The 22,629-nt window shown below is 47.1% G+C and overlaps 4 protein-coding genes across 6 annotated transcripts in view; 1 reads left to right on the forward strand and 3 right to left on the reverse strand.

Moving 5' to 3' along the window:
- LOC309687428 (dual specificity protein phosphatase 14) overlaps window positions 1–8,489 on the forward strand; it is a 179,456-nt gene extending 170,967 nt beyond the window's left edge. Inside the window, exon 4 of the transcript XR_014270736.1 lies at window positions 8,476–8,489. The gene's annotated coding sequence lies outside the window, so the exon portion shown is untranslated. The remainder of the gene's footprint in view (window positions 1–8,475) is intronic.
- LOC309686934 (olfactory receptor 6E1-like) overlaps window positions 1–22,629 on the reverse strand; it is a gene marked incomplete at both ends in the record, with an annotated part of 152,373 nt that overhangs the window by 38,948 nt on the left and 90,796 nt on the right. The gene's annotated exons all lie outside the window — the stretch shown is intronic.
- Window positions 1,436–12,531, reverse strand: pgm2l1 (phosphoglucomutase 2-like 1). 2 transcript variants are annotated; one of them, XM_082502360.1, is made up of 14 exons: window positions 12,131–12,531; window positions 9,194–9,361; window positions 9,010–9,116; window positions 7,033–7,117; window positions 6,709–6,792; window positions 6,434–6,630; window positions 5,506–5,695; window positions 5,331–5,428; window positions 5,071–5,251; window positions 4,903–4,996; window positions 4,458–4,587; window positions 3,383–3,572; window positions 3,174–3,307; window positions 1,436–2,397 (listed from the first exon to the last, which is right to left on the reverse strand). In XM_082502360.1, the coding sequence occupies exons 1-14, from the start codon at window positions 12,239–12,241 to the stop codon at window positions 2,295–2,297; spliced, it is 1,872 nt and encodes a 623-aa protein (XP_082358486.1). In that variant the 5' UTR covers window positions 12,242–12,531; the 3' UTR covers window positions 1,436–2,294. The 2 variants fall into 2 exon arrangements, with proteins under 2 accessions (XP_082358486.1, XP_082358487.1); XM_082502361.1 differs by having other exon boundaries at window positions 9,194–9,402; window positions 12,131–12,214.
- lipt2 (lipoyl(octanoyl) transferase 2) lies at window positions 17,888–22,347 on the reverse strand. 2 transcript variants are annotated; one of them, XM_082502418.1, is made up of 4 exons: window positions 22,260–22,347; window positions 21,323–21,841; window positions 21,119–21,245; window positions 17,888–18,563 (listed from the first exon to the last, which is right to left on the reverse strand). In XM_082502418.1, the coding sequence occupies exons 2-4, from the start codon at window positions 21,629–21,631 to the stop codon at window positions 18,271–18,273; spliced, it is 729 nt and encodes a 242-aa protein (XP_082358544.1). In that variant the 5' UTR covers window positions 21,632–21,841; window positions 22,260–22,347; the 3' UTR covers window positions 17,888–18,270. The 2 variants fall into 2 exon arrangements, with proteins under 2 accessions (XP_082358544.1, XP_082358545.1); XM_082502419.1 differs by having other exon boundaries at window positions 21,323–21,637; window positions 22,260–22,332.

Below are 22,629 nucleotides of genomic sequence, written 5' to 3' on the forward strand. Positions count from 1 at the left end.
GCCCTACAACGTCCAGAGCCTTCAGGAACTCGGGGCGGACCTCATCAACACCAGGGGCTCTGCCACCAAGGAGTTGTTTAACTGCCTCAGTGACCTCGCCCCCGGAAATTGGCGGGTCATTCCCCTCATCCCCAGACTCTGCTTCCTCCTCGGAAGATGTGTCAGTGGGATTAAGGAGGTCCTCGAAGTATTCCTTCCACCGCCTGACAATTTTCTCAGTCGACGTCAGCAGCGCTCCGCCAGCACTATACACAGTGCAGGTAGAGCACCGCTTTCCCCTCCTGAGACACCTGACGGTTTGCCAGAATCTCTTCGAGGCAGTCCGAAAGTCTTTTTCCATGGCCTCTCCGAACTCCTCCCACACCCGAGTTTTTGCTTCAGCCACTGCCCGAGCCGCATTCCGCTTGGCCTGTCGATACCTGTCGGCTGCCTCCGGAGTCCCACAGGCTAACCAAGCCCGATAGGACTCCTTCTTCAGCCTGGTGGCTCCCTTCACCTCTGGTGTCCACCATTTGGTTCGGGGATTACCACCACGGCAGGCACCCACCACCTTGCGGCCGCAGCTCAATGCAGCAGCTTCGGCAATGGAGACGCTGAACATGGTCCATTCGGACTCAATGTCCCCAGTCTCCCTCGGAATGCTGTCGAAGCTCTGCCGGAGGTGTGCGTTGAAGATCTCGCGGACTGGGGCCTCTGCTAGACGTTCCCAGCACACCCTCACTACGCGTTTAGGTGCACCAGGTCTGTCCAGCGTCCTCCCCCGCCACCTGATCCAACTCACCACCAGGTGGTGATCAGTTGACAGCTCAGCCCCTCTCTTTACCCGAGTGTCCAGAACATATGGTCGCAGGTCTGCTGATACGATTACAAAATCGATCATCGACCTACGGCCTAGAGCGTCCTGGTGCCACGTGCACTTATGGACACTCTTATGTTCGAACAGGGTGTTCGTTATGGCCAAACTGTGGTTAGCACAGAAGTCCAATAACAGAGCACCGCTCGGGTTCAGATCAGGGAGGCCGTTCCTCCCAATCACGCCCCTCCAGGTCTCGCTGTCGTTACCCACGTGAGCATTGAAGTCTCCCAGCAGGACAACAGAGTCTCCAGGTGGAGCACCCTCCAGCACCCCACCCAGGGACTCTAAGAAGGCTGGGTACTCTGAACTGCCACTCGGCGCATAAGCGCAGATGACAGTCAGGACCCGTTCCCCGACCCTAAGGCGCAGGGAACAAACCCTCTCGTCCACCGGGAAAAACCCCAACGTACCGCAAACTAGTTCATGCATTTATTACTTCTAAGCTGGACTACTGTAATTCAGTATTATCAGGATGTCCATGTGCTCTTCACTTCTCCTTACCAACCAAATCTCACAAACATGGATCCTGTTTAATCCTTCACGGCTCAAATTCAACAAAGAGCTGGAGAGAGAAGGTAATCAGAGAACTAGGAATATTTTTATTTCATTTTCAGTTCGAGTGAAGCTGCGACAGTAATACACAGATGAGGCATCACGCTGTCGTCAACCATTTCTTTAACAAAATAAAAGCATCTGCATGGAGCCGAATGCACAACAGCAGAAACAGCAGCTCCTCCTCGCACATAAACATCTTTAATCTCCTTGAGTAAAAAAATAAATTACCTCAGGCCAACGAACAGTCAATGTGACATCAGAACAAACTCAGCTGTTTTATTTCTCACCAATATTTACAATAAATATCAGCAACAGCTGCTTCTACAATCTGTTTAACATAAAACATCAAGAACTGGATAAAAATAAAAAACAGCAGATTTTACTGTAACAAATAATTAAAGATACAACAAATATTTGGCATTTTTACACAAAAATAAATAAAATAATTTAATTGTCCTGCCTGCCGATTTTATTCATTTAAATTTGGTTGAAAAGAACAGATGGCTGAACAACAACAACAACAACAACAAAATATGCACACAAAAAGAATATTCAGAGCCAACTCCCAGAATGCACTGCTGCTGAATTAAGCGAAATAAAGAGCTCTGCTCACGCGTGTCCTGTTTCGATATTAAGTTTTGATCTTCTGTTTCATTTTGTCTTTTGGTCAGACGTTTTGTTTTAAAGAAAATTAAAACACCACGTCAGGTTTGTCATGAGGAGCTCCTATCACAGCCAATCACACGAAAGAATCTGAAGACTCGCTCTCTGAATCTCTTCAGGGTTCATAGTTCACCAACACCAGAGTGAGGCAGCTGCTGCTCTGATTCACACATGACAGGATGTGATGTCATCAACAGTAAGCAGGTACGAGCAGGCGGTGCTACACCAGGCGGCGAATCAGGTTGTTCTTCTCGGGCTCCAGGAACTCATCCACCAGGGCAGCGGTGACCTTCCTGAGCTCCTCCTCCAGGGTGGACACCTCGCTGCAACACAGAGAGGGTGATGATGTCACAGAGGCCCCGCCCACACATGAGGTCACACATGAAGTTTGTTAGAGTGACATTAGGACCTGACGTAATTATTCTTGGACTTTATCCTGTATGCTCTAAATAAATTTGGTGCTTTTTTTAAACAAACGTCGCAGTTCCATCAAACTTTCTTGTGGTACACGTTTCTCTGAAACGTCGGTCTTTTCCTGTTAGCAGCACAGTTATTGAGCTCACAGATCAGAGCCAGTTCAGCACTGCAGGGAAAGAAAGCTCCATCAGTCAGCTGGCAGACCACAATTCAGATCAGTGTTATTTATTCACACCTCTGATGAAGTCTCACATGTATCAGTGCTGATAAATGATCAGAATTATAATATTTCTGACTGTTTGAGGCAAAATTGAATCGAGTCGAATGGATTATAGAAATCAGTGATGATACTCAGCCCTCGTGAGCAGCCCAGGCCCGACAGAAGTGCCAAAGAGTGTCAAAGCACTTTAGGCACAAACACTTTTTCAGTCACGAGTGTTTCTTGTAGAACTGAGCTCCAAATAAAGAACTTTGTGTTGACAAGATTGTTAGTTGATCATTTACAAATCAACAGCAAAAAAAGTACACATGTAAAACTGTGGTGTTCAGCGATGCGGGTGAAAAATTTGGGTGCGCCGACCTTTTTTGCACTGCGCACCAGTGCAACCGCGGCAAAAAGTTAGTCTAGAGCCTGCGCTAACATTTCATCTCCATCACAGACAAACAGAAACGAGGAGCCGACCTCTGCCCCGGCACCGCGCAGAACTCTGTGTAGTACTTGATCTTCGGTTCGGTGCCGCTTGTCCTCAGCGTGGCCACGATGCCGTTCTGCAGCGTGAAGGTGATCATGTGACTGCTCCTGGACACAGGAAGAACCTGTACGGGAGAACACACCTGAACACACCTGAACTGAACAGGAGGAACTCGAGGAAGAACAAAACGGCATCTCACAGATCTGAGGTCTGGCTGACTGCTGTCGTATCCCGTGGTAACGTCTCTGACATGAACGATCTGGACGCCGCCGCACGTCTTCGGGTACGAGCCGCTGCCGTCAAAGTTTCTGATGCGGCTGAAGATCCTCTGGATGGTGGGAGGGTCGTTACAGACGACGTAGGAGGTTTTAGACACGTGATACCCGTACCTACAGACAGGAAGTCACACTGAGGATGACTGTCAAAATAAGAGCAGAGCACATTTTTCTGTCCAATGTAGTTTTAGTAGAAGTTTTGTCGAGATGTTTTTCAAAGGATTACAGTGGTCCCTCGCTATAACGCGGTTCACCTATCATGGGCTCGCTGTTGCAGTTTTTTTTTTCTTTTTGCAATTTTGCTTTCTTTGTTTTGCTTTTTACAGCACATTGTGTTCTGCATCCTGATTGGCTGTACACTTCCTGTTAAATCCAGAATTCAAAATCCTGCTCCTCACATACAAGGTCTTAAATAATCAGGCCCCATCTTATCTGAATGACCCTGTAGTACCATATCACCCGATGCATTGAGTTTTTCCTTTCCAGTCACCTTTCTCACTCACTATGTGTTAACAGACCTCTCTGCATTGAATCATATCTGTTATTAACCTCTGTCTCTCTTCCACAGCATGTCTTTATCCTGTCTTCCTTCTCTCACCCCAACCAATCACAGCAGATGGCCCCGCCCCTCCCTGAGCCTGGTTCTGCCGGAGGTTTCTTCCTGTTAAAAGGGAGTTTTTCCTTCCCACTGTTGCCAAAGTGCTGCTCATAGGGGGTCATATGATTGTTGGGTTTTTCTCTGTATGTGTTATTGTAGGGTCGACCGTACAGTATAAAGCGCCTTGAGGCGACTGTTGTTGTGATTTGGCGCTGTGTAAATAAAATAGAATTGAATTGATTTGGTGTGTGAGGACCAAACTGTGCATGGGCATTAAGGGACACACAATAAAGTCCAGCATAGAATCTTTTTCACTTGAAGCGGGTCAGTAAACGTCACACAGCTCGACATTAAATGACAAGTTGTGATCGTGATGTTAGAGCGGTGCCCTGAAGTCTTACGTCTGGTAGATGTTGTGCAGCTGTTGGCTCAGACTTAGGTGCTTGTTGTGAAGGTAAGCGGCCATTTCAGCCACGACCGCCGCCGAGCTCACGCCGTCCTTATCCAGGACTGTGTCCCCACAGAGGAACCCTGAAGAGATGAAGGGACACCTGACAGTTTCCCTTCCAATAATCCTTTAAACACAGAATGAATTCAGTTCTCCAATAACCATCAAAGGGCCTTTATACTGTAGAGGACGGTGCAACAACACAGGTAGCTGCTCTGTGCTGGTGCAGGGCACTGAAGATGATCACAGTGGGTGTATTATCCTTGAACTGTGATGAAGTCTACTCCCCACTGCTGTGTAATCAGATACTTTAAATTTAAATCAGACAGGAGAGGGTTTCCAGGAAACACCGCTAACTGTTCAGTTTCTACGCCAAACGTCACAGCGAACTTAGTTACCGATGGACTCCTCGAAGGAGAAGATGACTCTGCTTCCTGTTTGGGACAGCTCGTGGATTCTATTCCCGACCCATTTAAAGCCTGGCAGAGTTTCCTGTTGAACACAGAGTAACCATCATCGTCTGACTTCCACACACTGGTGTGCTCACTAATGCCTGAGCGTCTGACCTCAAAGTGGAACCCCTCGATGCGAGCGAAGGCCTGCAGGATCTTCGAGGACACCGTGGTCGCCAACATGTAAATGCTCCGAGCGTCTGCTGGTTCAGAGTGGTTCTCCTTCCACGTGAAGAACATCCACCAGCCCAGCAGGGCTGCCAGCTCGTTACCTGTGAACACCTTCCAGCCACACCTGAAACACAGGGCGATACAGGTGAACCTGCAGCGCTGCCAAATACTTTCAGCTCTGAAGTGCCTTTGAGCAAACATACCCGTCAGACTTCTCTGCTACAGCCAGCCGGTCAGCATCAGGATCTGTTGCCAGGACGACGCGGGCGTTTTCCCGCTCTGCCAGAAGGAGAGAAAGTTCCTGGAAAACAAGACATCGGATAAGCGAACGACAGGATTCGGTCATTTGTGAGCAAACGAGACGGGAACCCGACCCACCAGCACGGACTCTCCCTCCTCGGGGTTGGGACAGCGCACCGAGGAGAAGTTGGGGTCGGGGTCTTTCTGCTCCGGGACGGCGATCGGTGGAGGGAAGCCGAACACCCGGAAGGCCTGCTGCACGAAGGCGTGGCCGACGCCGTGGAAGGAGGAGTGGACGAACTTCAGCGGGGAGCTGCTGTTCAGGTCCCTGAGACGCATCAGGAAACATGCTCTAACGTTGGTGCTCGGGGTCATTTTAAAGGTCAAAGTTCAACATTTTCTGACGTCCTTATACGTTCACATCCTGGCAGAACATCAGGGGAACGTGTCACTCTTACCGCAGGTTCACTAACGTTTCTTTTAACGACACAAACAATCACGCCGTGAAACAAAAAAAGATCAGGTCAGACCACCTCACTGTGACATCACCACATCCAAGCCAACAACGCCAACGATAGCGTCACTGATTTGTCACTTAAACCTGAGAAAGAAATGATTATTTCCGCTGTAAACGCTCAGCAGTTAGAAATAATGATCATCTGTGTTCAGCAGTGCAAACAGCAGGTGGTCTCATGAAACACGCTGCAGTCCTCCACGAAACACCTGAACTCATCACGCTGAGACCTCAGCCCGCGGTCACAAACATCGTCCTCAATCACTGCTGGCAAACAGCTTCTGACATCAGCAGAACAACACAGGCTGTGGAAATGAGGAAACTATAAATGACTGTTCACACCAGCAGGCATCTACTAATCAGAAGGTTGGAGGTACAATCCCTGCTGCCCAAACGCCCTTAGGCAACACACTAACCCCAGGTTTCTCTGTGATGCTATAAATCAGAGTATGAATGAGTTGGACAGAAATCACTGAGGCATCGAAAACGTGCTGTAGAAGAACCATCAGCGTCCCTGTGGAGGACACCGAGAGGAGGAACAGGTGGGCTTACCTGTGGAAGCAGAGGGAGGCGAGCTCATCCATGTAGCAGCTGTTGATCTGGGTCAGGGGGTCGGTCCTCAGGGAGCAGCGATCCACCAGCCCTACGTCCCAGCAGGAGGCGCTCCAGGGCTCCAGCTGCTCCTCTATACATCGCAGGATCTCTTTGTCGTGAGGCGAGGTGATCTGGGCGCCGTTACACCAGTACACCTGCAGGGGGACACACGCACCCAGCTCCTAACTTTTACTTCCCATTTGAGGCACGGCTGCGAACGTGCCCTTACTGACCTTGTATCCGTTGTCTTCTTTGGGATTGTGTGACGCTGTGATCATCACTCCAGCTGCAGCCCCCAGCTTCTTCACAGCGTAAGGCTGCCAAAGGAGAACAGAGCGCGCTCAGTGTGAAACTCCTTCATCCTTCGGCGAACGTTCGGTTTTAATAAGTGTTTAAATATCTGTGTCTGTGACACCGTCAGCTATCAGGCTGCCGCTGGCGCCGATGTGAGGTCGGCTCATTCATTACAGCCCGGAAAATGTGACGGCACGAACATTAGTGAGGTCACAGCGAGCAGCCGGCTGCATGCAGGAAGTGATGCGTTAGTGTTTCCTCACCACGTACGGCGTGGGGATGAAGGAGGAGAAGAGATGCACGGGGACGTCTCTGCTCAGCAGCACAGCAGCCGTCAGCTTCGCCAGCCTGAGACACACACACACACACACACAGACACACACACACACACACACACACACACACAGACACAGACACACACACACACACACACACACAGACACACACACAGACACACACACACACAGACAGACACAGACACACACACAGACACACACACAGACACACACACAGACACACAGACAGACACACACACACACACAGACACACACACACACACACACACACAGACAGACACACACACACACATAGACACACACACACACACACACACACACACACACACACAGACACACACACACACACAGACACACACACACACACACACACACACAGACAGACACACACACACACATAGACACACACACACACATAGACACACACACACACACAGACACACACACACAGACACAGACACACACACACACACACACACACACACACACACACAGACACACATACACACAGACACACACACACAGACACACACACACAGACAGACACAGACACACACACACAGACACACACACACAGACAGACACAGACACACACACAGACACAGACACACACACACACACAGACAGACACACACACACAGACACAGACACACACACAGACACACACACACACACACACAGACACACATACACACAGACACACACACAGACACACACACACAGACACACACACACACAGACACACACACACACAGACACACAGACACACACACACAGAGACACACACACACACACACAGAGACACACACACACACACACACATAGACACACAGACACACACACAGGTTCAAAGTGAACTCTGCTTCATAAACTCAGATGTTTGTCCATAAAAAAAACCACTAAATCCTGATTCTTTAACATTTTTACAGTTTTTAAAATCAGGAAATTATGTCAGAAAATTTCCAAAGAAAACAAAACATTAAAAACATTTATAAATATGTGATGTCCACATATGTGGACGCAGGTCCTAGGAGGTTAATCAGGTCCCAATCAGAGAAATTAAAAATGCTGCTGTGGCAGAGTTCAGGTCTTAGCAGGTTAAGTAAATAATGACGAATTTGAAAGAAAAATGCCTGAAAGATGGCACAGTGGTGATGGTCATCTGTGTGTCGAGGGACATCCTTGGACTGGTGGGACTGGGTCATCAGCGCATGTGTGTCTGTGTGTGCGACTGTGTGTGTGTGTGTGTGTGTGTGTGTGTGTGTGTGCGACAGTGTGTGTGTGTGCGACTGTGTGTGACAGTGTGTGTGCGACTGTGTGTGTGTGTGTGTGTGCGACAGTGTGTGTGTGTGCGACTGTGTGTGACAGTGTGTGTGCGACAGTGTGTGTGAGACAGTGTGTGTGCGACAGTGTGTGTGTGTGTGTGTGTGTGTGTGTGTGTGCGACAGTGTGTGTGCGACAGTGTGTGTGTGTGTGTGTGTGCGACAGTGTGTGTGCGACAGTGTGTGTGCGACAGTGTGTGTGTGTGTGTGCGACAGTGTGTGTGAGACAGTGTGTGTGCGACAGTGTGTGTGAGACAGTGTGTGTGAGACAGTGTGTGTGCGACAGTGTGTGTGTGTGCGACAGTGTGTGTGTGTGCGACAGTGTGTGTGAGACAGTGTGTGTGAGACAGTGTGTGTGCGACAGTGTGTGTGCGACAGTGTGTGACAGTGTGTGTGCGACAGTGTGTGTGTGTGCGACAGTGTGTGACAGTGTGTGTGAGACAGTGTGTGTGCGACAGTGTGTGTGCGACAGTGTGTGACAGTGTGTGTGCGACAGTGTGTGTGTGTGCGACAGTGTGTGACAGTGTGTGTGAGACAGTGTGTGTGAGACAGTGTGTGTGTGCGACAGTGTGTGACAGTGTGTGTGAGACAGTGTGTGTGCGACTGTGTGTGTGTGTGCCACCTGTGGCTGCTGCAGCCGCTCTCCTCCTGTCCTCTGGTGTCGAAGCCCACCACGACGCCTCTGCTGCTGAAGTCTGCAAAATACCTGCACAGGTAGGAGTAGAGGCCCTGCAAAGGAAACAGGAAGTGGCTTGGGTCAGACATCGGCCCACCTGAGCCGGCCATGTTTCCTCCCTCTCTCTCACCTGCGTGGACTGGATGACGGTGAGGTCATTGATCCGGCTGAATCCCGCTCCCATCGGCGCTCTAAGCCCGGCAGTGCCGAAACTCATCCTGCTGCAGAGTCTCCGCCTCAGGTCATCGACACGTCCCGCCCCCACCAGAGACTCCACCTGAGCCCGGGTCCACTGGTTCTGCAGCACAGCATGGAAAACCATCACACCTCTGACCACACCTGCATAGGTAAAACCACACCCTCAACTCACAGCAGCTCTCACACACACACACTTATCACTGAAGCTGATTCAGGGGCAGACGTCTCGTCCCCGTGGGGAGGACATGGATATCTGGGGATGACCTTCAAACTAAACTGCACGGCCGTCATAAACACCTGTGAAGTCCGGGTGAATACGGTCACATCACCTGGCTCAGGTGAGCCGCCCAAGCGTCTTCAGCGTTCCAGCCCTTCTTCATAAACACACTTGTCCAAAGCCTCCGCCTGCTCGGCCTCACCTCACAGACTGAGCACGTGCGGTGCACTTACAGACACACAGGAGTGAGGACGTCTCGTGGGCCTCGTTAAGCCCACCGCTGACACCAGGACGGAAACGTTCTCGCGCTGCACTGTCTGCTGTTTTTCACCTTGCTCTTTAATCAGAGCTCTTAGAACAGTCTGACCTCGGCAGCCTGAAAACTCTGGACTCAACTTTTTAAACTACCCGCCCCCCCAACAGGGACGTGAGCGCCCTGTATTCACACACAGCCAAGGTCTCAGTGGAGGGACGGCTGCATGGAAGCCACTGATAAAGAAGGGAAACAGGGAGGTTCAGGCTGTGCTCACACCAAATATTCACTCTGAAGCGTGTTAGAAACGCATCTTTATTTGTAAAGAGCAGGAACTCCATGAGACGGTTAAACGCTCTAACAAGCTGATGAAGGCCGTACGCCAAATCATTCTTGACCCTCCACTGTGACACGTGGATCACAGATTATGATTATTGTATCTGTGGCCTGCTGGAAATGTGCCGAGAGGACGACGACTGCAGGCCTAATCTCCCGACAGGAGCAAACACAGGAAGCCGAACCTTCACAGAGGTTTCATTAAAAACATTAAATGAGATTATCACCTGAGGTCGCACTCTGTGGGTGATAAAATATCACACACATTTAGAAAAGGTGCCCGGTGCATGTTTGCTGTACTCCGTGGTGGGGTGCTCACTTCCTGTCTTCATTAGGACGCACTCTGAGTGAAGGAGTCCCTGCAGGCTCACGGGCCTCGGAGCATCGGCTGATGTGCAGCCGATGCTCCGAGAGGCCGAAGGATGGACCTCATTCATGTTTCTCTGCACACAGGATAAAGATAGAGTCCAAACAGCGAGTGGGAATCTTTTCCCAGCTGCTGACATTTAAAGCGCAGTTCAAGGCAGCCGTGACCTTTACAGACCACACAGCTCTGAACACTGGGAGGGCGACACTGGGGAGCGAGGGGGGGGGGGTTCAAACCCAGTCCAGTCTGAAACACTGTCACAGTGGACTTCCTCTGGTCTCCTGCCAAGCAGCGTAGCTCCGGGTTTCTTCTTGAACATGGCCAAAGCTTCAAACAGCAAGTATAAAACGGTGTGGCTGGGATTAACCTTTGACCTTTCTGACGCGAGACATTAGCAATAACGAGCGCAGGCAGGTCTCGCTCACAGTCAAACAGTTGTAGTTCTTGCACAAAGTTGCACCACGTCTTTGTTCTGCAACAGGATGAACCAGCGAGGTGCGGTGTTTTAGAGACGTCCTCGCTCTGCCTTCTTCTGCAGACGGGACTCTGCGACACCGGCCTGAACCAGTGACCCATGGTGACCTATTCCCAGATCCAAATCCTCTGCCAGCATCCAAAACCTAAACTTGTCTGACTGTTCACCACAGGAGATGGAGTTCCTCAGGGATCGATCCCAGGTCCTCTGATTGTATATTTTGCTGCTGACGCGTACACAAGATTGACCCACAACAACGAGTCTAAGATGAAAGAAAGCTGAAACAAACAGCTTCATGTAAAGAACCTACACGGATGGTCGTGGTGTCAGAGCTGAAGCTACAGCGCAGCCTTCACAGACGTAATCACACACCCGGGTTTTTCTCACTGTGCACATTACAACAATAATTTCCTGCTAGATGTCATAAATGGCTGGCTTTTCCAAAACTGTACAAAAAGGATGGACTTGGCCACCTGGGGTCACCTTCTGGTCCCACCATGCTGGTTTGGGGGCCACGTATGGATGAGGAGGTGGCACGAAGCTTATTTTTCATTTGCATTTAAAGTTAAAATGGTTGTAAAACATGTTGGCTTTAAAATGTGTTTGGATCTGAGCATCATCCAGCAGCTCACGGTGACCTGGTTCCTGAATAAAGACGAGTAAAGGATCAATATTCACCCATGGATGAATGTTTATTGACCGGAAAGGCCTTTCTGACTCAATCTGCTGAGTCACGCTGCCGGTTAATCTTCCGGTAACCCACAAAGGTAATCTCCATCACGCCCCGAGCAGCCGCGGTGCTCCTGCCACCACAACTCCCCTTTAAAAACTGATCATTTTACTTTATTGTTTCGGAAAACAATTCAAGTAGGAAATACGTCTTACTAGATTTTGGGGGCTAGCTCATTCGGCTCACAGTTTCAACCTAAAGTCTTAGAATGACTGTTATAGTTCAGACCTGCTGCAACACCGGCTTCCCGGCTTCAGGCTGTATGAAGTTTATGTTTAATGGCAAACAGCGCTGCTTCATGGATCAGTTTGTATGCCGATTTCTCCACACAACTACAATGATCTATCAAACATAACTCATAAACATGTTTCTGTGACATGTCCCTGCCCAAAAGTGGTGATATTTTAATCGACGGATTTGTCAGCGAAGTCTGGTGCAGCGCTCCCTGCTTACACCCGGCTTGGCTTTCTGACTAACGGGCACAGACTCACCCTGTCCCAGGCTAACCAGTGCTGCACCGCCTTGTCAAGCTTCGGGTCGCCAGTCCTCTGAAACCTGACGTTGGCGTTCAGGTCTCCGTCGAGTCCGTTGTCGTCCTCCATGCTGACAGCTAACGCTCAAAGAGCCACACGGCCATCTGTCTGCCCGCTGTTGGAGGCTATTGGCTCCCCGGCGGCTAGCGCCTCCGACTCGGACTTCTCACACACACCGCCTGCCTGTTATGGCTGGTGCGGCTGAGCTCTCTCCGGAGTCGTGTATAATTTCCCACACCGAGGCCAAACGTTAGCGACAATGACGCCAGATCACCGCTGGAGGCCGACAGAAGCATTTTCTTTCTTACTTAAGTTACACGGAAGTTCACAGAGACCGGCAGAGGCAGGGCTCCTCATTTCCGGCTAGTTAATAAAATGAAAGCTTCACATGAAGCGGCACAAAAGAACAAAACCTTTGTTTTCATTTGTTGTTCTTTAAATATTTCACAGCATTCTCTGATATGATTAATGTGCTCTGGGGTGTAGAAAAACTGTTTAAAATTCAAGGTAAAAAATTAATTTCCAATTAATTTCCGGTACATTTTTGCCCACCTGACGCCAGCTTTATGAGCAATAATTGTAGAACAAGTTCAAGTTTCATTGTCATGTTCAGATAAACAGTGTAGCCACATTTATCCATAATGAAATTCTTTGGCTTGTGCTCCTCAGCTTTACATGAGCATACAGAGAGTGTGCAGTTATATTAAGAAGAAAATAACAGGAATTAACAGGATTAATAATGATAACAATGCAAAGGAGAAAAGGAGAGAAAAAAGTATTAAATATTAGAGAATTTAAGACAAGTTGGTATTTACAGGTTGTGCAAAAGTTGTGCAATGAGCATTTAAGTGGCATTTGTTGAAGTGACAGTGTGCAGAGTCCTGTGATGGTAGTGAGTGTGGAATGTCAGCAGTCTGATGGCTTTTGGGTGAAAACTGTCTCTGTCTGCTAGTGCGGGTCTGAATGCTCCTGAACTGCCTGCTGGACGGCAGCAGTGTGAAAAGTCTATGACTGGGGTGGCTGGGATCAGAGAGGACCCGCTGCGTCTTCCTCATGCAGCGCTGCCTATAAAGATCCTGCATGGCTGGCAGTTCAGTCCTGGTGATGTGCTGTGCAACAGAGTTCCTTTCCAATTTTACCAAATGAGGCACCATACTTTAGAAACCTGAACAGTACAAAAGTCAATTTGTTAAATGAAATGAAAACTGTATGTGAACGCAAAGTGTTTTGCAAAATGGACGTTTGCTTTTTTTAAATTTCCCATTACACATGTCATTTTCCTGAGGTGGATGTTCATATTAAACATGACAAAAGTTTCTAATAATTTCATTCAACTTAAGTCATATAGCACCAAACAGTCACCTCAGAGTCCTTTATAACATACAGTAAAGACCCTACAATAATACAGGCAAACAATCATATGACCCCTATGAGCAGCACTTTGGCGACAGTGGGAAGGAAAAACTCCCTTTTAACAGGAAGAAACCTCCGGCAGAACCAGGCTCAGGGAGGGGCGGGGCCATCTGCTGTGACTGTTGGGGTGAGAGAAGGAAGACAGGATAAAGACATGCTGTGGAAGAGAGACAGAGGTTAATAACAGATATGATTCAATGCAGAGAGGTCTGTTAACACATAGTGAGTGAGAAAGGTGACTGGAAAGGAAAAACTCAATGCATAGGGTGATATGGTACTACAGGGTCATTCAGATAAGATGGGGCCTGATTATTTAAGACCTTGTATGTGAGGAGCAGGATTTTGAATTCAATTCTGGATTTAATGATGAGCAGTGAAGCTCTGGCTGCTCTAAACTTTTGTCAGATTTTGTACTTTCACAGACGTAGAAGAGCAGCCAGAGGTTAAACCTCGGTGAGGAACAGCCAATCAGAAGAAACGTTTCTTAAAGGGGGATGAGCTAAAACAGCTTGTTTCAGACAGAAGCTGGACCGACGTCCACTGTCAGATTAAGGATTATTCTGAGCTGTGAAGCAACAACAACAACAACAATCTTTATTTATTTTATAGAGCACATTAAAAAAGCCAGGGGCGTGCAAAGCTGACCTGTCCCGTTATAAATACTCACCTCGGCCATCAGTGAGACTCCGTGAGCAGTAACGGCTGCCTGACACCTTACTGGAGACCAGAGGCGGAGCCAGACATTTGAAACACCCGGGGCTTAGCCCTAAAGGGTAGTATGTATGTGGGATTTTTTTTTTTTTTTGGGGGGGGGGTTAGAAATGACTGAAAGATTAATAGGCTCTGTTTTGAGTTTTGTTCAAAAAAAATGACTTCATATAGGGAAAAATATATATCACATGTGCAGGACACCTTAAACTAGTTTTTTAATTAAGCAGCGAGGCAGAACAAAGTCAGGGCTGTATCAAGACACAAGGCCTAAACCCCAATTCAACCAGACCCAGAACTGATCCGGAATTAAAACAGGACAACAACAGTTCAAAATCAGGACTACTGAGGACTTAACCAAGACAGAACCAGAATCAGAACTAGATGATAGCAGCACTAAAAATCATCATAGACCTGCACTACACTTATTTTTTAATTCTACCAAAGTTTATATAATTATTTAGCCTTGTTGTGCAAACAAGCTGCAGAACTTAATAAATATAGAATTTGAAAAATAACAAACCTAAAAAGAAACACGAGGTACGAGATACATGAGGACCTGTGATACGCTGATACTTTTGGTAAACAACCATTTGACTAACATGTGAGTCTCACCTGCTCTTGTTCATCTCTGTTCCTCTTTGTGCTGACAATCATCAAATATACAGATATTTACAAACTCTTCAGATAAAAACACTTTTTTAATTGTAACATCAAATCAGACTAAATGTTTATTTTTTAGATAAATATAAAAACATGTTTGTTAACTTTAAGAGTAAAGAGAGAAACTGTCTGTATTTCTTGTAAATGGCACCAAATTGTATTCAAACTGAGCCACACTTATGGAGCTCCACAGTTCTGTTCCTGGTGTTTTGTTGACATCTCCTGATGTTCCCATGTCACAGAAACAGGCTCTGTGTTTTGCCTTATATGCATCCACAGCTGTGCCACCAGTTTACTCACATGGACTCTACGAACCAATCAGAAGCTTCTGCAGCTCAGAATGGAATCGTCTGCAGTTTCTTATTAATTTACAATAAACTTAGTGTACATGTACTCCTACATTTGATGAAAGTGATAAAAATAGAAGCTCTGTCTCTCTTTATTCTGACATTTAACTAATTCAAAAGATATTTCAATATTTATCTAAAACAAAAGTTGACTCTAAATTGATGTTGTACAGTAAAAACTGTTCTTGTGTTTTCCATAAAGTGTAAATATCTGGTTTAAACTGTGAATATCCTGCTGTGTATTGAAACCCCTCTTGTTTTGCATAGATATACTGAACAACATACAAAGCATAATATATAAAATAACATTTACCTGAGTTTTTTCTTTGAAAGAAGCCTCTAATGTCCATTCTTATATTTCAGTACATAACTGAATCATTTGAATCATTTCATTTCTTCACTACCAGACACACTGGACCCACTACAGTTCGCTTACCGTCCAAATCGTTCCACAGACGATGCCATCTCTCATCTCCTCCACACATCACTCACTCACTTGGACACTAGAAGGGGGAATTATGTTAAAATGCTCTTCATAGACTACAGCTCTGCATTTAACACCATAATTCCCTCCACACTCACCACCAAGCTGGAGCATCTGGGACTCAGCTCATCTATGTGTCAGTGGATCTCCAACTTCCTAACTGGCAGACCACAGGCAGTAAGGATGGGCGGACATGTCTCAGCCTCCACCACTCTCAGCACTGGAGCCCCCCAGGGGTGTGTTCTGAGCCCCCTGCTGTACTCTTTGTACACATATGACTGTGTGGCCACTACCAGCTCCACCACCATCATCAAGTTTGCTGACGACACCGTCGTGGTGGGCCTGATCTCTGATAACAACGAGACGGCCTACCTGAAGGAGATTAGGAATCTGGAGAACTGGTGCCAGAGGAACAACCTCCTTCTAAACGTCAGTAAGACAAAGGAGCTGATAGTGGACTTCAGCACTAAGCAGGAGAGGAACTACCAGACCCCCGTCATCAACGAGTGCCCAGTGGAGAGAGTGGACAGCTTCAAATACCTCGGAGTTCACATCACGCAGGACCTGTCATGGTCCTGTCACATCAACACCGTGGTGAAAAAGGCCCGACAGCGTCTCTACCACCTCAGACGCTTGAGAGACTTCCAACTGCCCTCCAAGGTGCTCAGGAACTTTTACTCCTGCACCATAGAGAGCATCCTGACGGGAAACATCTTAACCTGGTTCGGGAACAGCACCATGCAGGACAGACGAGCTCTACAGAGGGTTGTGCGGTCAGCTGAGCGCACCATCCGCTCCGAGCTCCCTGACCTGCACTCAATCTACAGCAGGCGGTGCTGGACCAAGGCCAGGAAGATGGTGAAGGACCTCAGCCATCCCAACAACAGACTGTTCTCTCTGCTGAGGTCAGGAAAGCGATTCCGCTCCCTGAAGACCAACACAGAGAGACTGAGGAGGAGCTTCTTCCCGCAGGCGATACGGTCTCTCAATCACACCACCACACAGTACTGACCCACACATATGGTTCTTACACACACACTGGACTTTCTGGACTTTGGTTTTGCACAACACTGGTCACTATATTCTTCATTTCCAGTTAATACTTGTACAGCTGCTGTTATTGTGTATATATTTATTTATATTTAGATTTCTTCATACATTCTTATATAGTTCTATATTGTGTATTTTGTTGTACAGTTATTTTATTTTCAACTTTAATTTATATATTTTATCTTATTCTTCCCAGTTAAATTTACCCTTCATTCTAATTTGTGTTGTACAGTTATTTCATTTTTAACCTTAATTTATATTTTATTCCTTCCTAGTTAAATTTACCCTTTTTAATTTTTCATATTTATTTCCTATCTTATTCATAGCCTTTTCCTTTTTTGTTTTCTTTAGGTCACGAGCAGTTGTCCAAGCATTTCACTACATATCGTACTGTGTATGACTGTGTACGTGACAAATAAAATTTGAATTTGAAACCGATTTAGTCGGGGAGGGTAAGAACTGAAAATATGAAATAAACACACTTGTAAGCTGAGACTCTAAAGAAACAGCATTGTTGTTGTTCGGCTTTTCATTTCGCCATTTGTTGATTCACTTGAAGAGCGAGTAACGTAATATTAGTCTAGTGATCAGTTTCATATCAATCTTTCGTGATTCACGTCATATTTACATTATTTGTACAGTACGAATGATTTGCTTTGGTACCTGCTCAAACTTAAGCTCTCCTTAGTATGGCTGGCTCCGTTTCTCCAACAGCGCACTCACAGGCAGCAGCTGCCCCGCCCCCTCGCTCAGTCGCTTAGTGCCTGAGCTCGGATCATACCAATATCAGGGGGGGATTCACGCACAGTCGTAAATTCCCACAGTGTGCACTATGTGCTTCAAATATTGTGTGTACTTTTTGTTTTATACAGTTGTCAGCCAGGCATCTAACTATGAAAAATTACACTCCGGGCTTCTGACAAAACAACCCGGGCTTAAGCCCAGTAAGCCACCCCCACGCTCCGCCCCTGCTGGAGACACTCTGACACCTTTTTGTGTATTCATGTGTGAATATGCAAATGAGCTGTGAAGTCATTAAATAAACACAGATGAATGTGAACAGACCTTCATCCAGCATTATAAAAACAGCTGTTAGATCAAAGAAGTCAAAGCGAGCTTTGATCCAGACCAGAGCAGCACACCTGGTCCAGCTCAAACCTTTGTTTCAGTGGGGAGGGGCTCTGCCAGTCACTGGAAGGAAAATTTAATAAATGAAAACTCAGTTTTTTATTGCAGTGTACACTGAGGGCACTGCAGTGAGTGTTCAGGGTGTTCGCCTGTCACCCTGTGAGCCTAATATTGAAAATATCAACACCAAGACCAGAAAAGAGCTCTGAGAAGCTCCGCCCACACGCTCTCCGTCAGTTACAGGTCAGGCACTGATGATGATGATACCAAAACTGCTCAGCACGTGCATATCAGAAAGTGTGTGCTCAGTTATCCTTCAGGTTAGTGAGTGCTGAGGTTCCTGCTGATGTCACAGGCGTCGGTGACTCGCCGCCGTCCTGCGCTGCCTCAGTCAACTGACAGTTGAACTGCTGCGTGAAGGCGTGCAGCAGGTGAGGGACGACCTCCTCCACGCTAGCGTGTCTCCGCAGCTCGGCGCTCAGCGACGTCACGCCTTTCCCTTCGATCCCACACGGAACGATGTGGTCGAACCACGACAGGTCGGTGCAGCAGTTCAGCGCCAGACCGTGAGACGTGATGTAGCGGCCACAGTGTATTCCTGAAAACACGACAGCCGTCATTCAGGCAATTCTTACACAGGACGTGCTGAAGAGCAAGGAAGAGCAAGCAGCTGCATTGGAGCCCTGCTGAATATGGTAGCGATCAAATGAAACACGCACACACTGACATAAACATGTTACCAACCTCACACCTGACCAACAGATATGAAGAGCATGTTTCACCTCTTTACCTCCGTGGGCCGGCGCACTGTTATACCACACCTGAGTCCAGCCAGTAAAACTGTTCCGTCTATGCGAGCGGCCTTTAGGTCACATGACCTCACCCTCACGCTCGCTGACAGCCTTTAACAGGTGAACAGCACCTGCAGAGATGGGTGGTCGGCCACCTGCTGCGACCCCTAACGGCCAGCAGATGGCGCTTTGTAAATAAAACTGAATTGAACTGAAAATTTTTAAACTGAGGATTTTTCACGGTGGTGGTTTCATTCTTGTCTCGATCTTTTTCCCGTCACGTGTAAGGTCCGCTCTCCTAATGACACAATAACTTAACCATAAACCACACTTGTGGCTAAGAGAAAGGACTCAGTGCGTCTGGACATTTGTGTGCCAATGAAAAGAAGGCAGTGTGACTTTGTCCATCGTCACTTAAAGACGAGGAAGTAAGAAAACAGGACAGAATCAGTGCTTTTGAATAGTGGTGCCGGAAATGGATTTCATCAGACTGAAGGTCCTGCGACTCGCTTATTTCAGACACGTCACGTCTCTTCTGTTCTTCACATCAGCGTGCGAAGAACAGAAGGAAGACCGGCAGCGTTGGTTTGACACCATTATGACAACAACAGGAAGAGGCCAAGGATCAATCTTCCTACAGAATGTTTATCCACCCTTCTGTAACTGGGGCTTAAAATGAGTTTTTACTGGACTTTATGGTTTCAGCTCTATGACAGTCCTGGTTCTGGCCCAGCTGAGATCAAACTGGACCCTGATCCAAAGCGTCAGTGCTGTGTGACTGTAGGTCTATACCTCGCAGTATAAATAAAGCATCCTGAGGTGACTGTAGAGCTGGGCGATATGAGATTTTTTCATATCACGATATGTTTTTTTCATTTCAGGCGATAACGATATCTATCACGATATAAGCCAAATAACTATATTTGTAAGATTTAAATGTGCCGTTGCTCACAAGTAAAATGTGAAATAATCAGCAGCTTGTTTTGATTTAAATATTTATTTCCCATAATAAGTTCAACAGGGTAGATGTACTTAAGGAACATGAGACTTTTTCAGATAAATAAAGGCAAATATTGCAAACTACACAAAAGGCAGCCGCTAAAGCGTTTAAGTTTCAAAATAGAACAAACGAAACAGACTAAATTGTCAATTCCACTTAGAAACAAAATATTAATTCTAAAAATAAATCTTAGTTTGTTTTACAGAAGATCAGACAAAACTGACTAACTTTTGTCAATATCAAATAAACTGAGAACTAAAAGGAAATTCTCAATCTCTCCTTGTTGTATAGCTGAGCTTTTCAAACAGTTTTAACAGTTACTTTAGTCTGACAAAAGCCGAATGACGAATTAGCGCTTCCAGTCAGAGACTGAGGCTACGTCCACACGTACACGGGTATTTTTGAAAACGGAGATTTTCCGTTTTCATTTTAAAAAATAATCCCGTCCACACATAAAGGCAGAAATGAAGGAAAACGCTGCTATGAACATGCCAAAGCAGCAGGTGGCGCTAGATTCCTAACCGTGCCGAAATGTTGGCCAATCAGAAGTCTAGAAGCCTCGGTGGGAAAAAGTAAACAAAGCTGGGGCATAGAAGCAGAACCGAGTCGTATGTGTGGAGGGACAGTAACTGTGTGTATATGTAAGCATTTAAACACTGCAGAGAGTAGAATTAACAGTAACAGTATTGTAGAAATTCATTTCACCGAAACAATAACGTGGCGCACAGTGTGACGCATGCACCAGTTTATTGTATTTCCAGACTTGCTTTCGGCACAATTTACAGTGCACGCTACTCTGTTTTTGTCAGACTTGAAATAGCCGAAATACCTTCACACTACGGAACTTCTCTGGCTCTTCCGTTCGACAATCTCTCCGGCATTGGAACCATCATCTGTTTTCTCTTCGGTCACGCTCGGTTGATTTTTCTAGTCGGCACACTCATTTCCTCCATTACCCGCTGGCTGCTTCCCAAACAAACACACGTGCGGCTTGGCACTTGTGCTGTACGTAACAAGTCACGCGGACGTGACGCTGCGGCTGTGATTGGTTCGGCTCTGCGCTACTTAATTTGGATTGGCTGACCTTTTTTTTTTTTTTTTGAGGACAAGAGCGGCGAAGTCTATCGCGATAGCTTAATTTCTCTATCGAGTAAAAGTTATATCGCGATACATATCGTTATCGTTCTATCGCCCAGCTCTAGGTGACTGCTGCTGATGCCAATAAACCTGGTGAACTCCACCTGTAGCCTGGATTAATCAGCTGCTCGTGTCTGATTATTGGTAATTATTGGTTTTAAAAAGCAGCCACACAGTCAGTGAACACATGGTTGGTGATTCAGGCTCAGAGCGACGCAGTCGTACCGATGGCGCAGATCTTATTGTCTCCGACCCAAACTCCCGTGTGAGGGGACGTCGTAGCTCGGATGGCGAACCTGCTGCAGAGTGCGATGACGGTCTGCTCCAGCTGATCGACGTACCACCGCACGCTCTGAGAGAACAGAAAACATTAAAATAAGTTCGGCTCTGATAAAAACACACCAATCTCATTCCCACGTCAGCTCAGACCTTCTTGAAGCTGCACAGGTTCAAGACTGGGTAGCAGACCAGTTGTCCCGGCCCGTGGAAGGTGATGAGTCCTCCCCGGTTCGCCCGGGCCACATCGGCCCCCTGCAGGCGCAGTTGGTCCAGCAGGGGCTCGGGGTAGGGTTTGTGGCGGATCCCGGTGGTGTAGACCGGCGGGTGCTCACACAGCAGCAGAGCGTGAGCAGGGCCAGACCGGTGCCGGTTCACGTAGACCTGCTGCAGTCGCAGAGCCTCCTGATAGGAGACCAGGCCCAGGCGGACCACCTCCACCAGCGGCTGGCCGCCCCGCATCTGGGACTGACACCAGACCAATCCAGACTGTTAGTTGCACAAATGTTTAGTTTTGTTACTTGTAACCTGTTTAAAATGTATCCAGCCTTAAAGGCTGCATGACTAGGGGCGTGGCCACTTTGATTGACAGGTGGATGGTGACACAGGTGTCTGCTGTGACTTATACAGTGGATGGGTTCCGTCAGGAGCAAAGATCCTCCATCTGGTTATCTGAAACCAGCAGCACATTAGCTTTAGTGTCACAGCACATGTACATGCATGCTCATGTTCCCAGGACCTGAACCGAGAGTTCACAAGCTGCCCTAGAATATCGCAGTTTTTAGATTCCCTTAGTTCAGCAGAGATCCTGGGACATTTCTCCGAACATAATCCAAACGACACAAACCTGAGCTACTCACAGACAAATCGGCTGCTTCAATTCACACATTATAAACTCACAAAGCAGAAAACTAAAAATAAAATCGAGGTGGAGCTTCTGCTCGCGGGCACTGAGCGCTCTGACCTCAGTGACACGGTCAAAGCAAACCGCAGTACATCTCTGAATGGGAAGCAAATCCCTCCGCCGTGTCTCTACGTGATTATTTCGTTAGTTTATTAATTTATCAAAATACTTTATCAAAACCATCACCTGTCTAACTTCTGTACGCTCCTCTACCACGACCCGCTCTTCTTCTACAGCTGTGAGACTGATGACGTCTTCCGGTTGTACAGCGCCGTCTTGCCATTAACCGGAACCTAAAGTCTTTCATAATAAAACTGAATTATTATCGACTTATTTTTTAATCTCGCAGTTTTGTCAAATTAATAAATATCATTTCTTGAGTTGAAGAATTAGATTCATATTAAGGCAACAAAATCTAAATTGCCAAAGATCTGCTCTCTTTCATGAGAAAATAAATTCACAACAGGTAAATTACAATATGTTGGCCGTCTTGTTTTTAATTTTATTACTTCTCATCCCTCCGTCTTTATTTTGCCAATGTTTACTTTCTAAGTAG

This window comes from Aulonocara stuartgranti, assembly GCF_965226115.1.
Source record: "Aulonocara stuartgranti genome assembly, chromosome: 14".
In the NCBI taxonomy this organism is placed as follows: Eukaryota; Metazoa; Chordata; class Actinopteri; order Cichliformes; family Cichlidae; genus Aulonocara; species Aulonocara stuartgranti.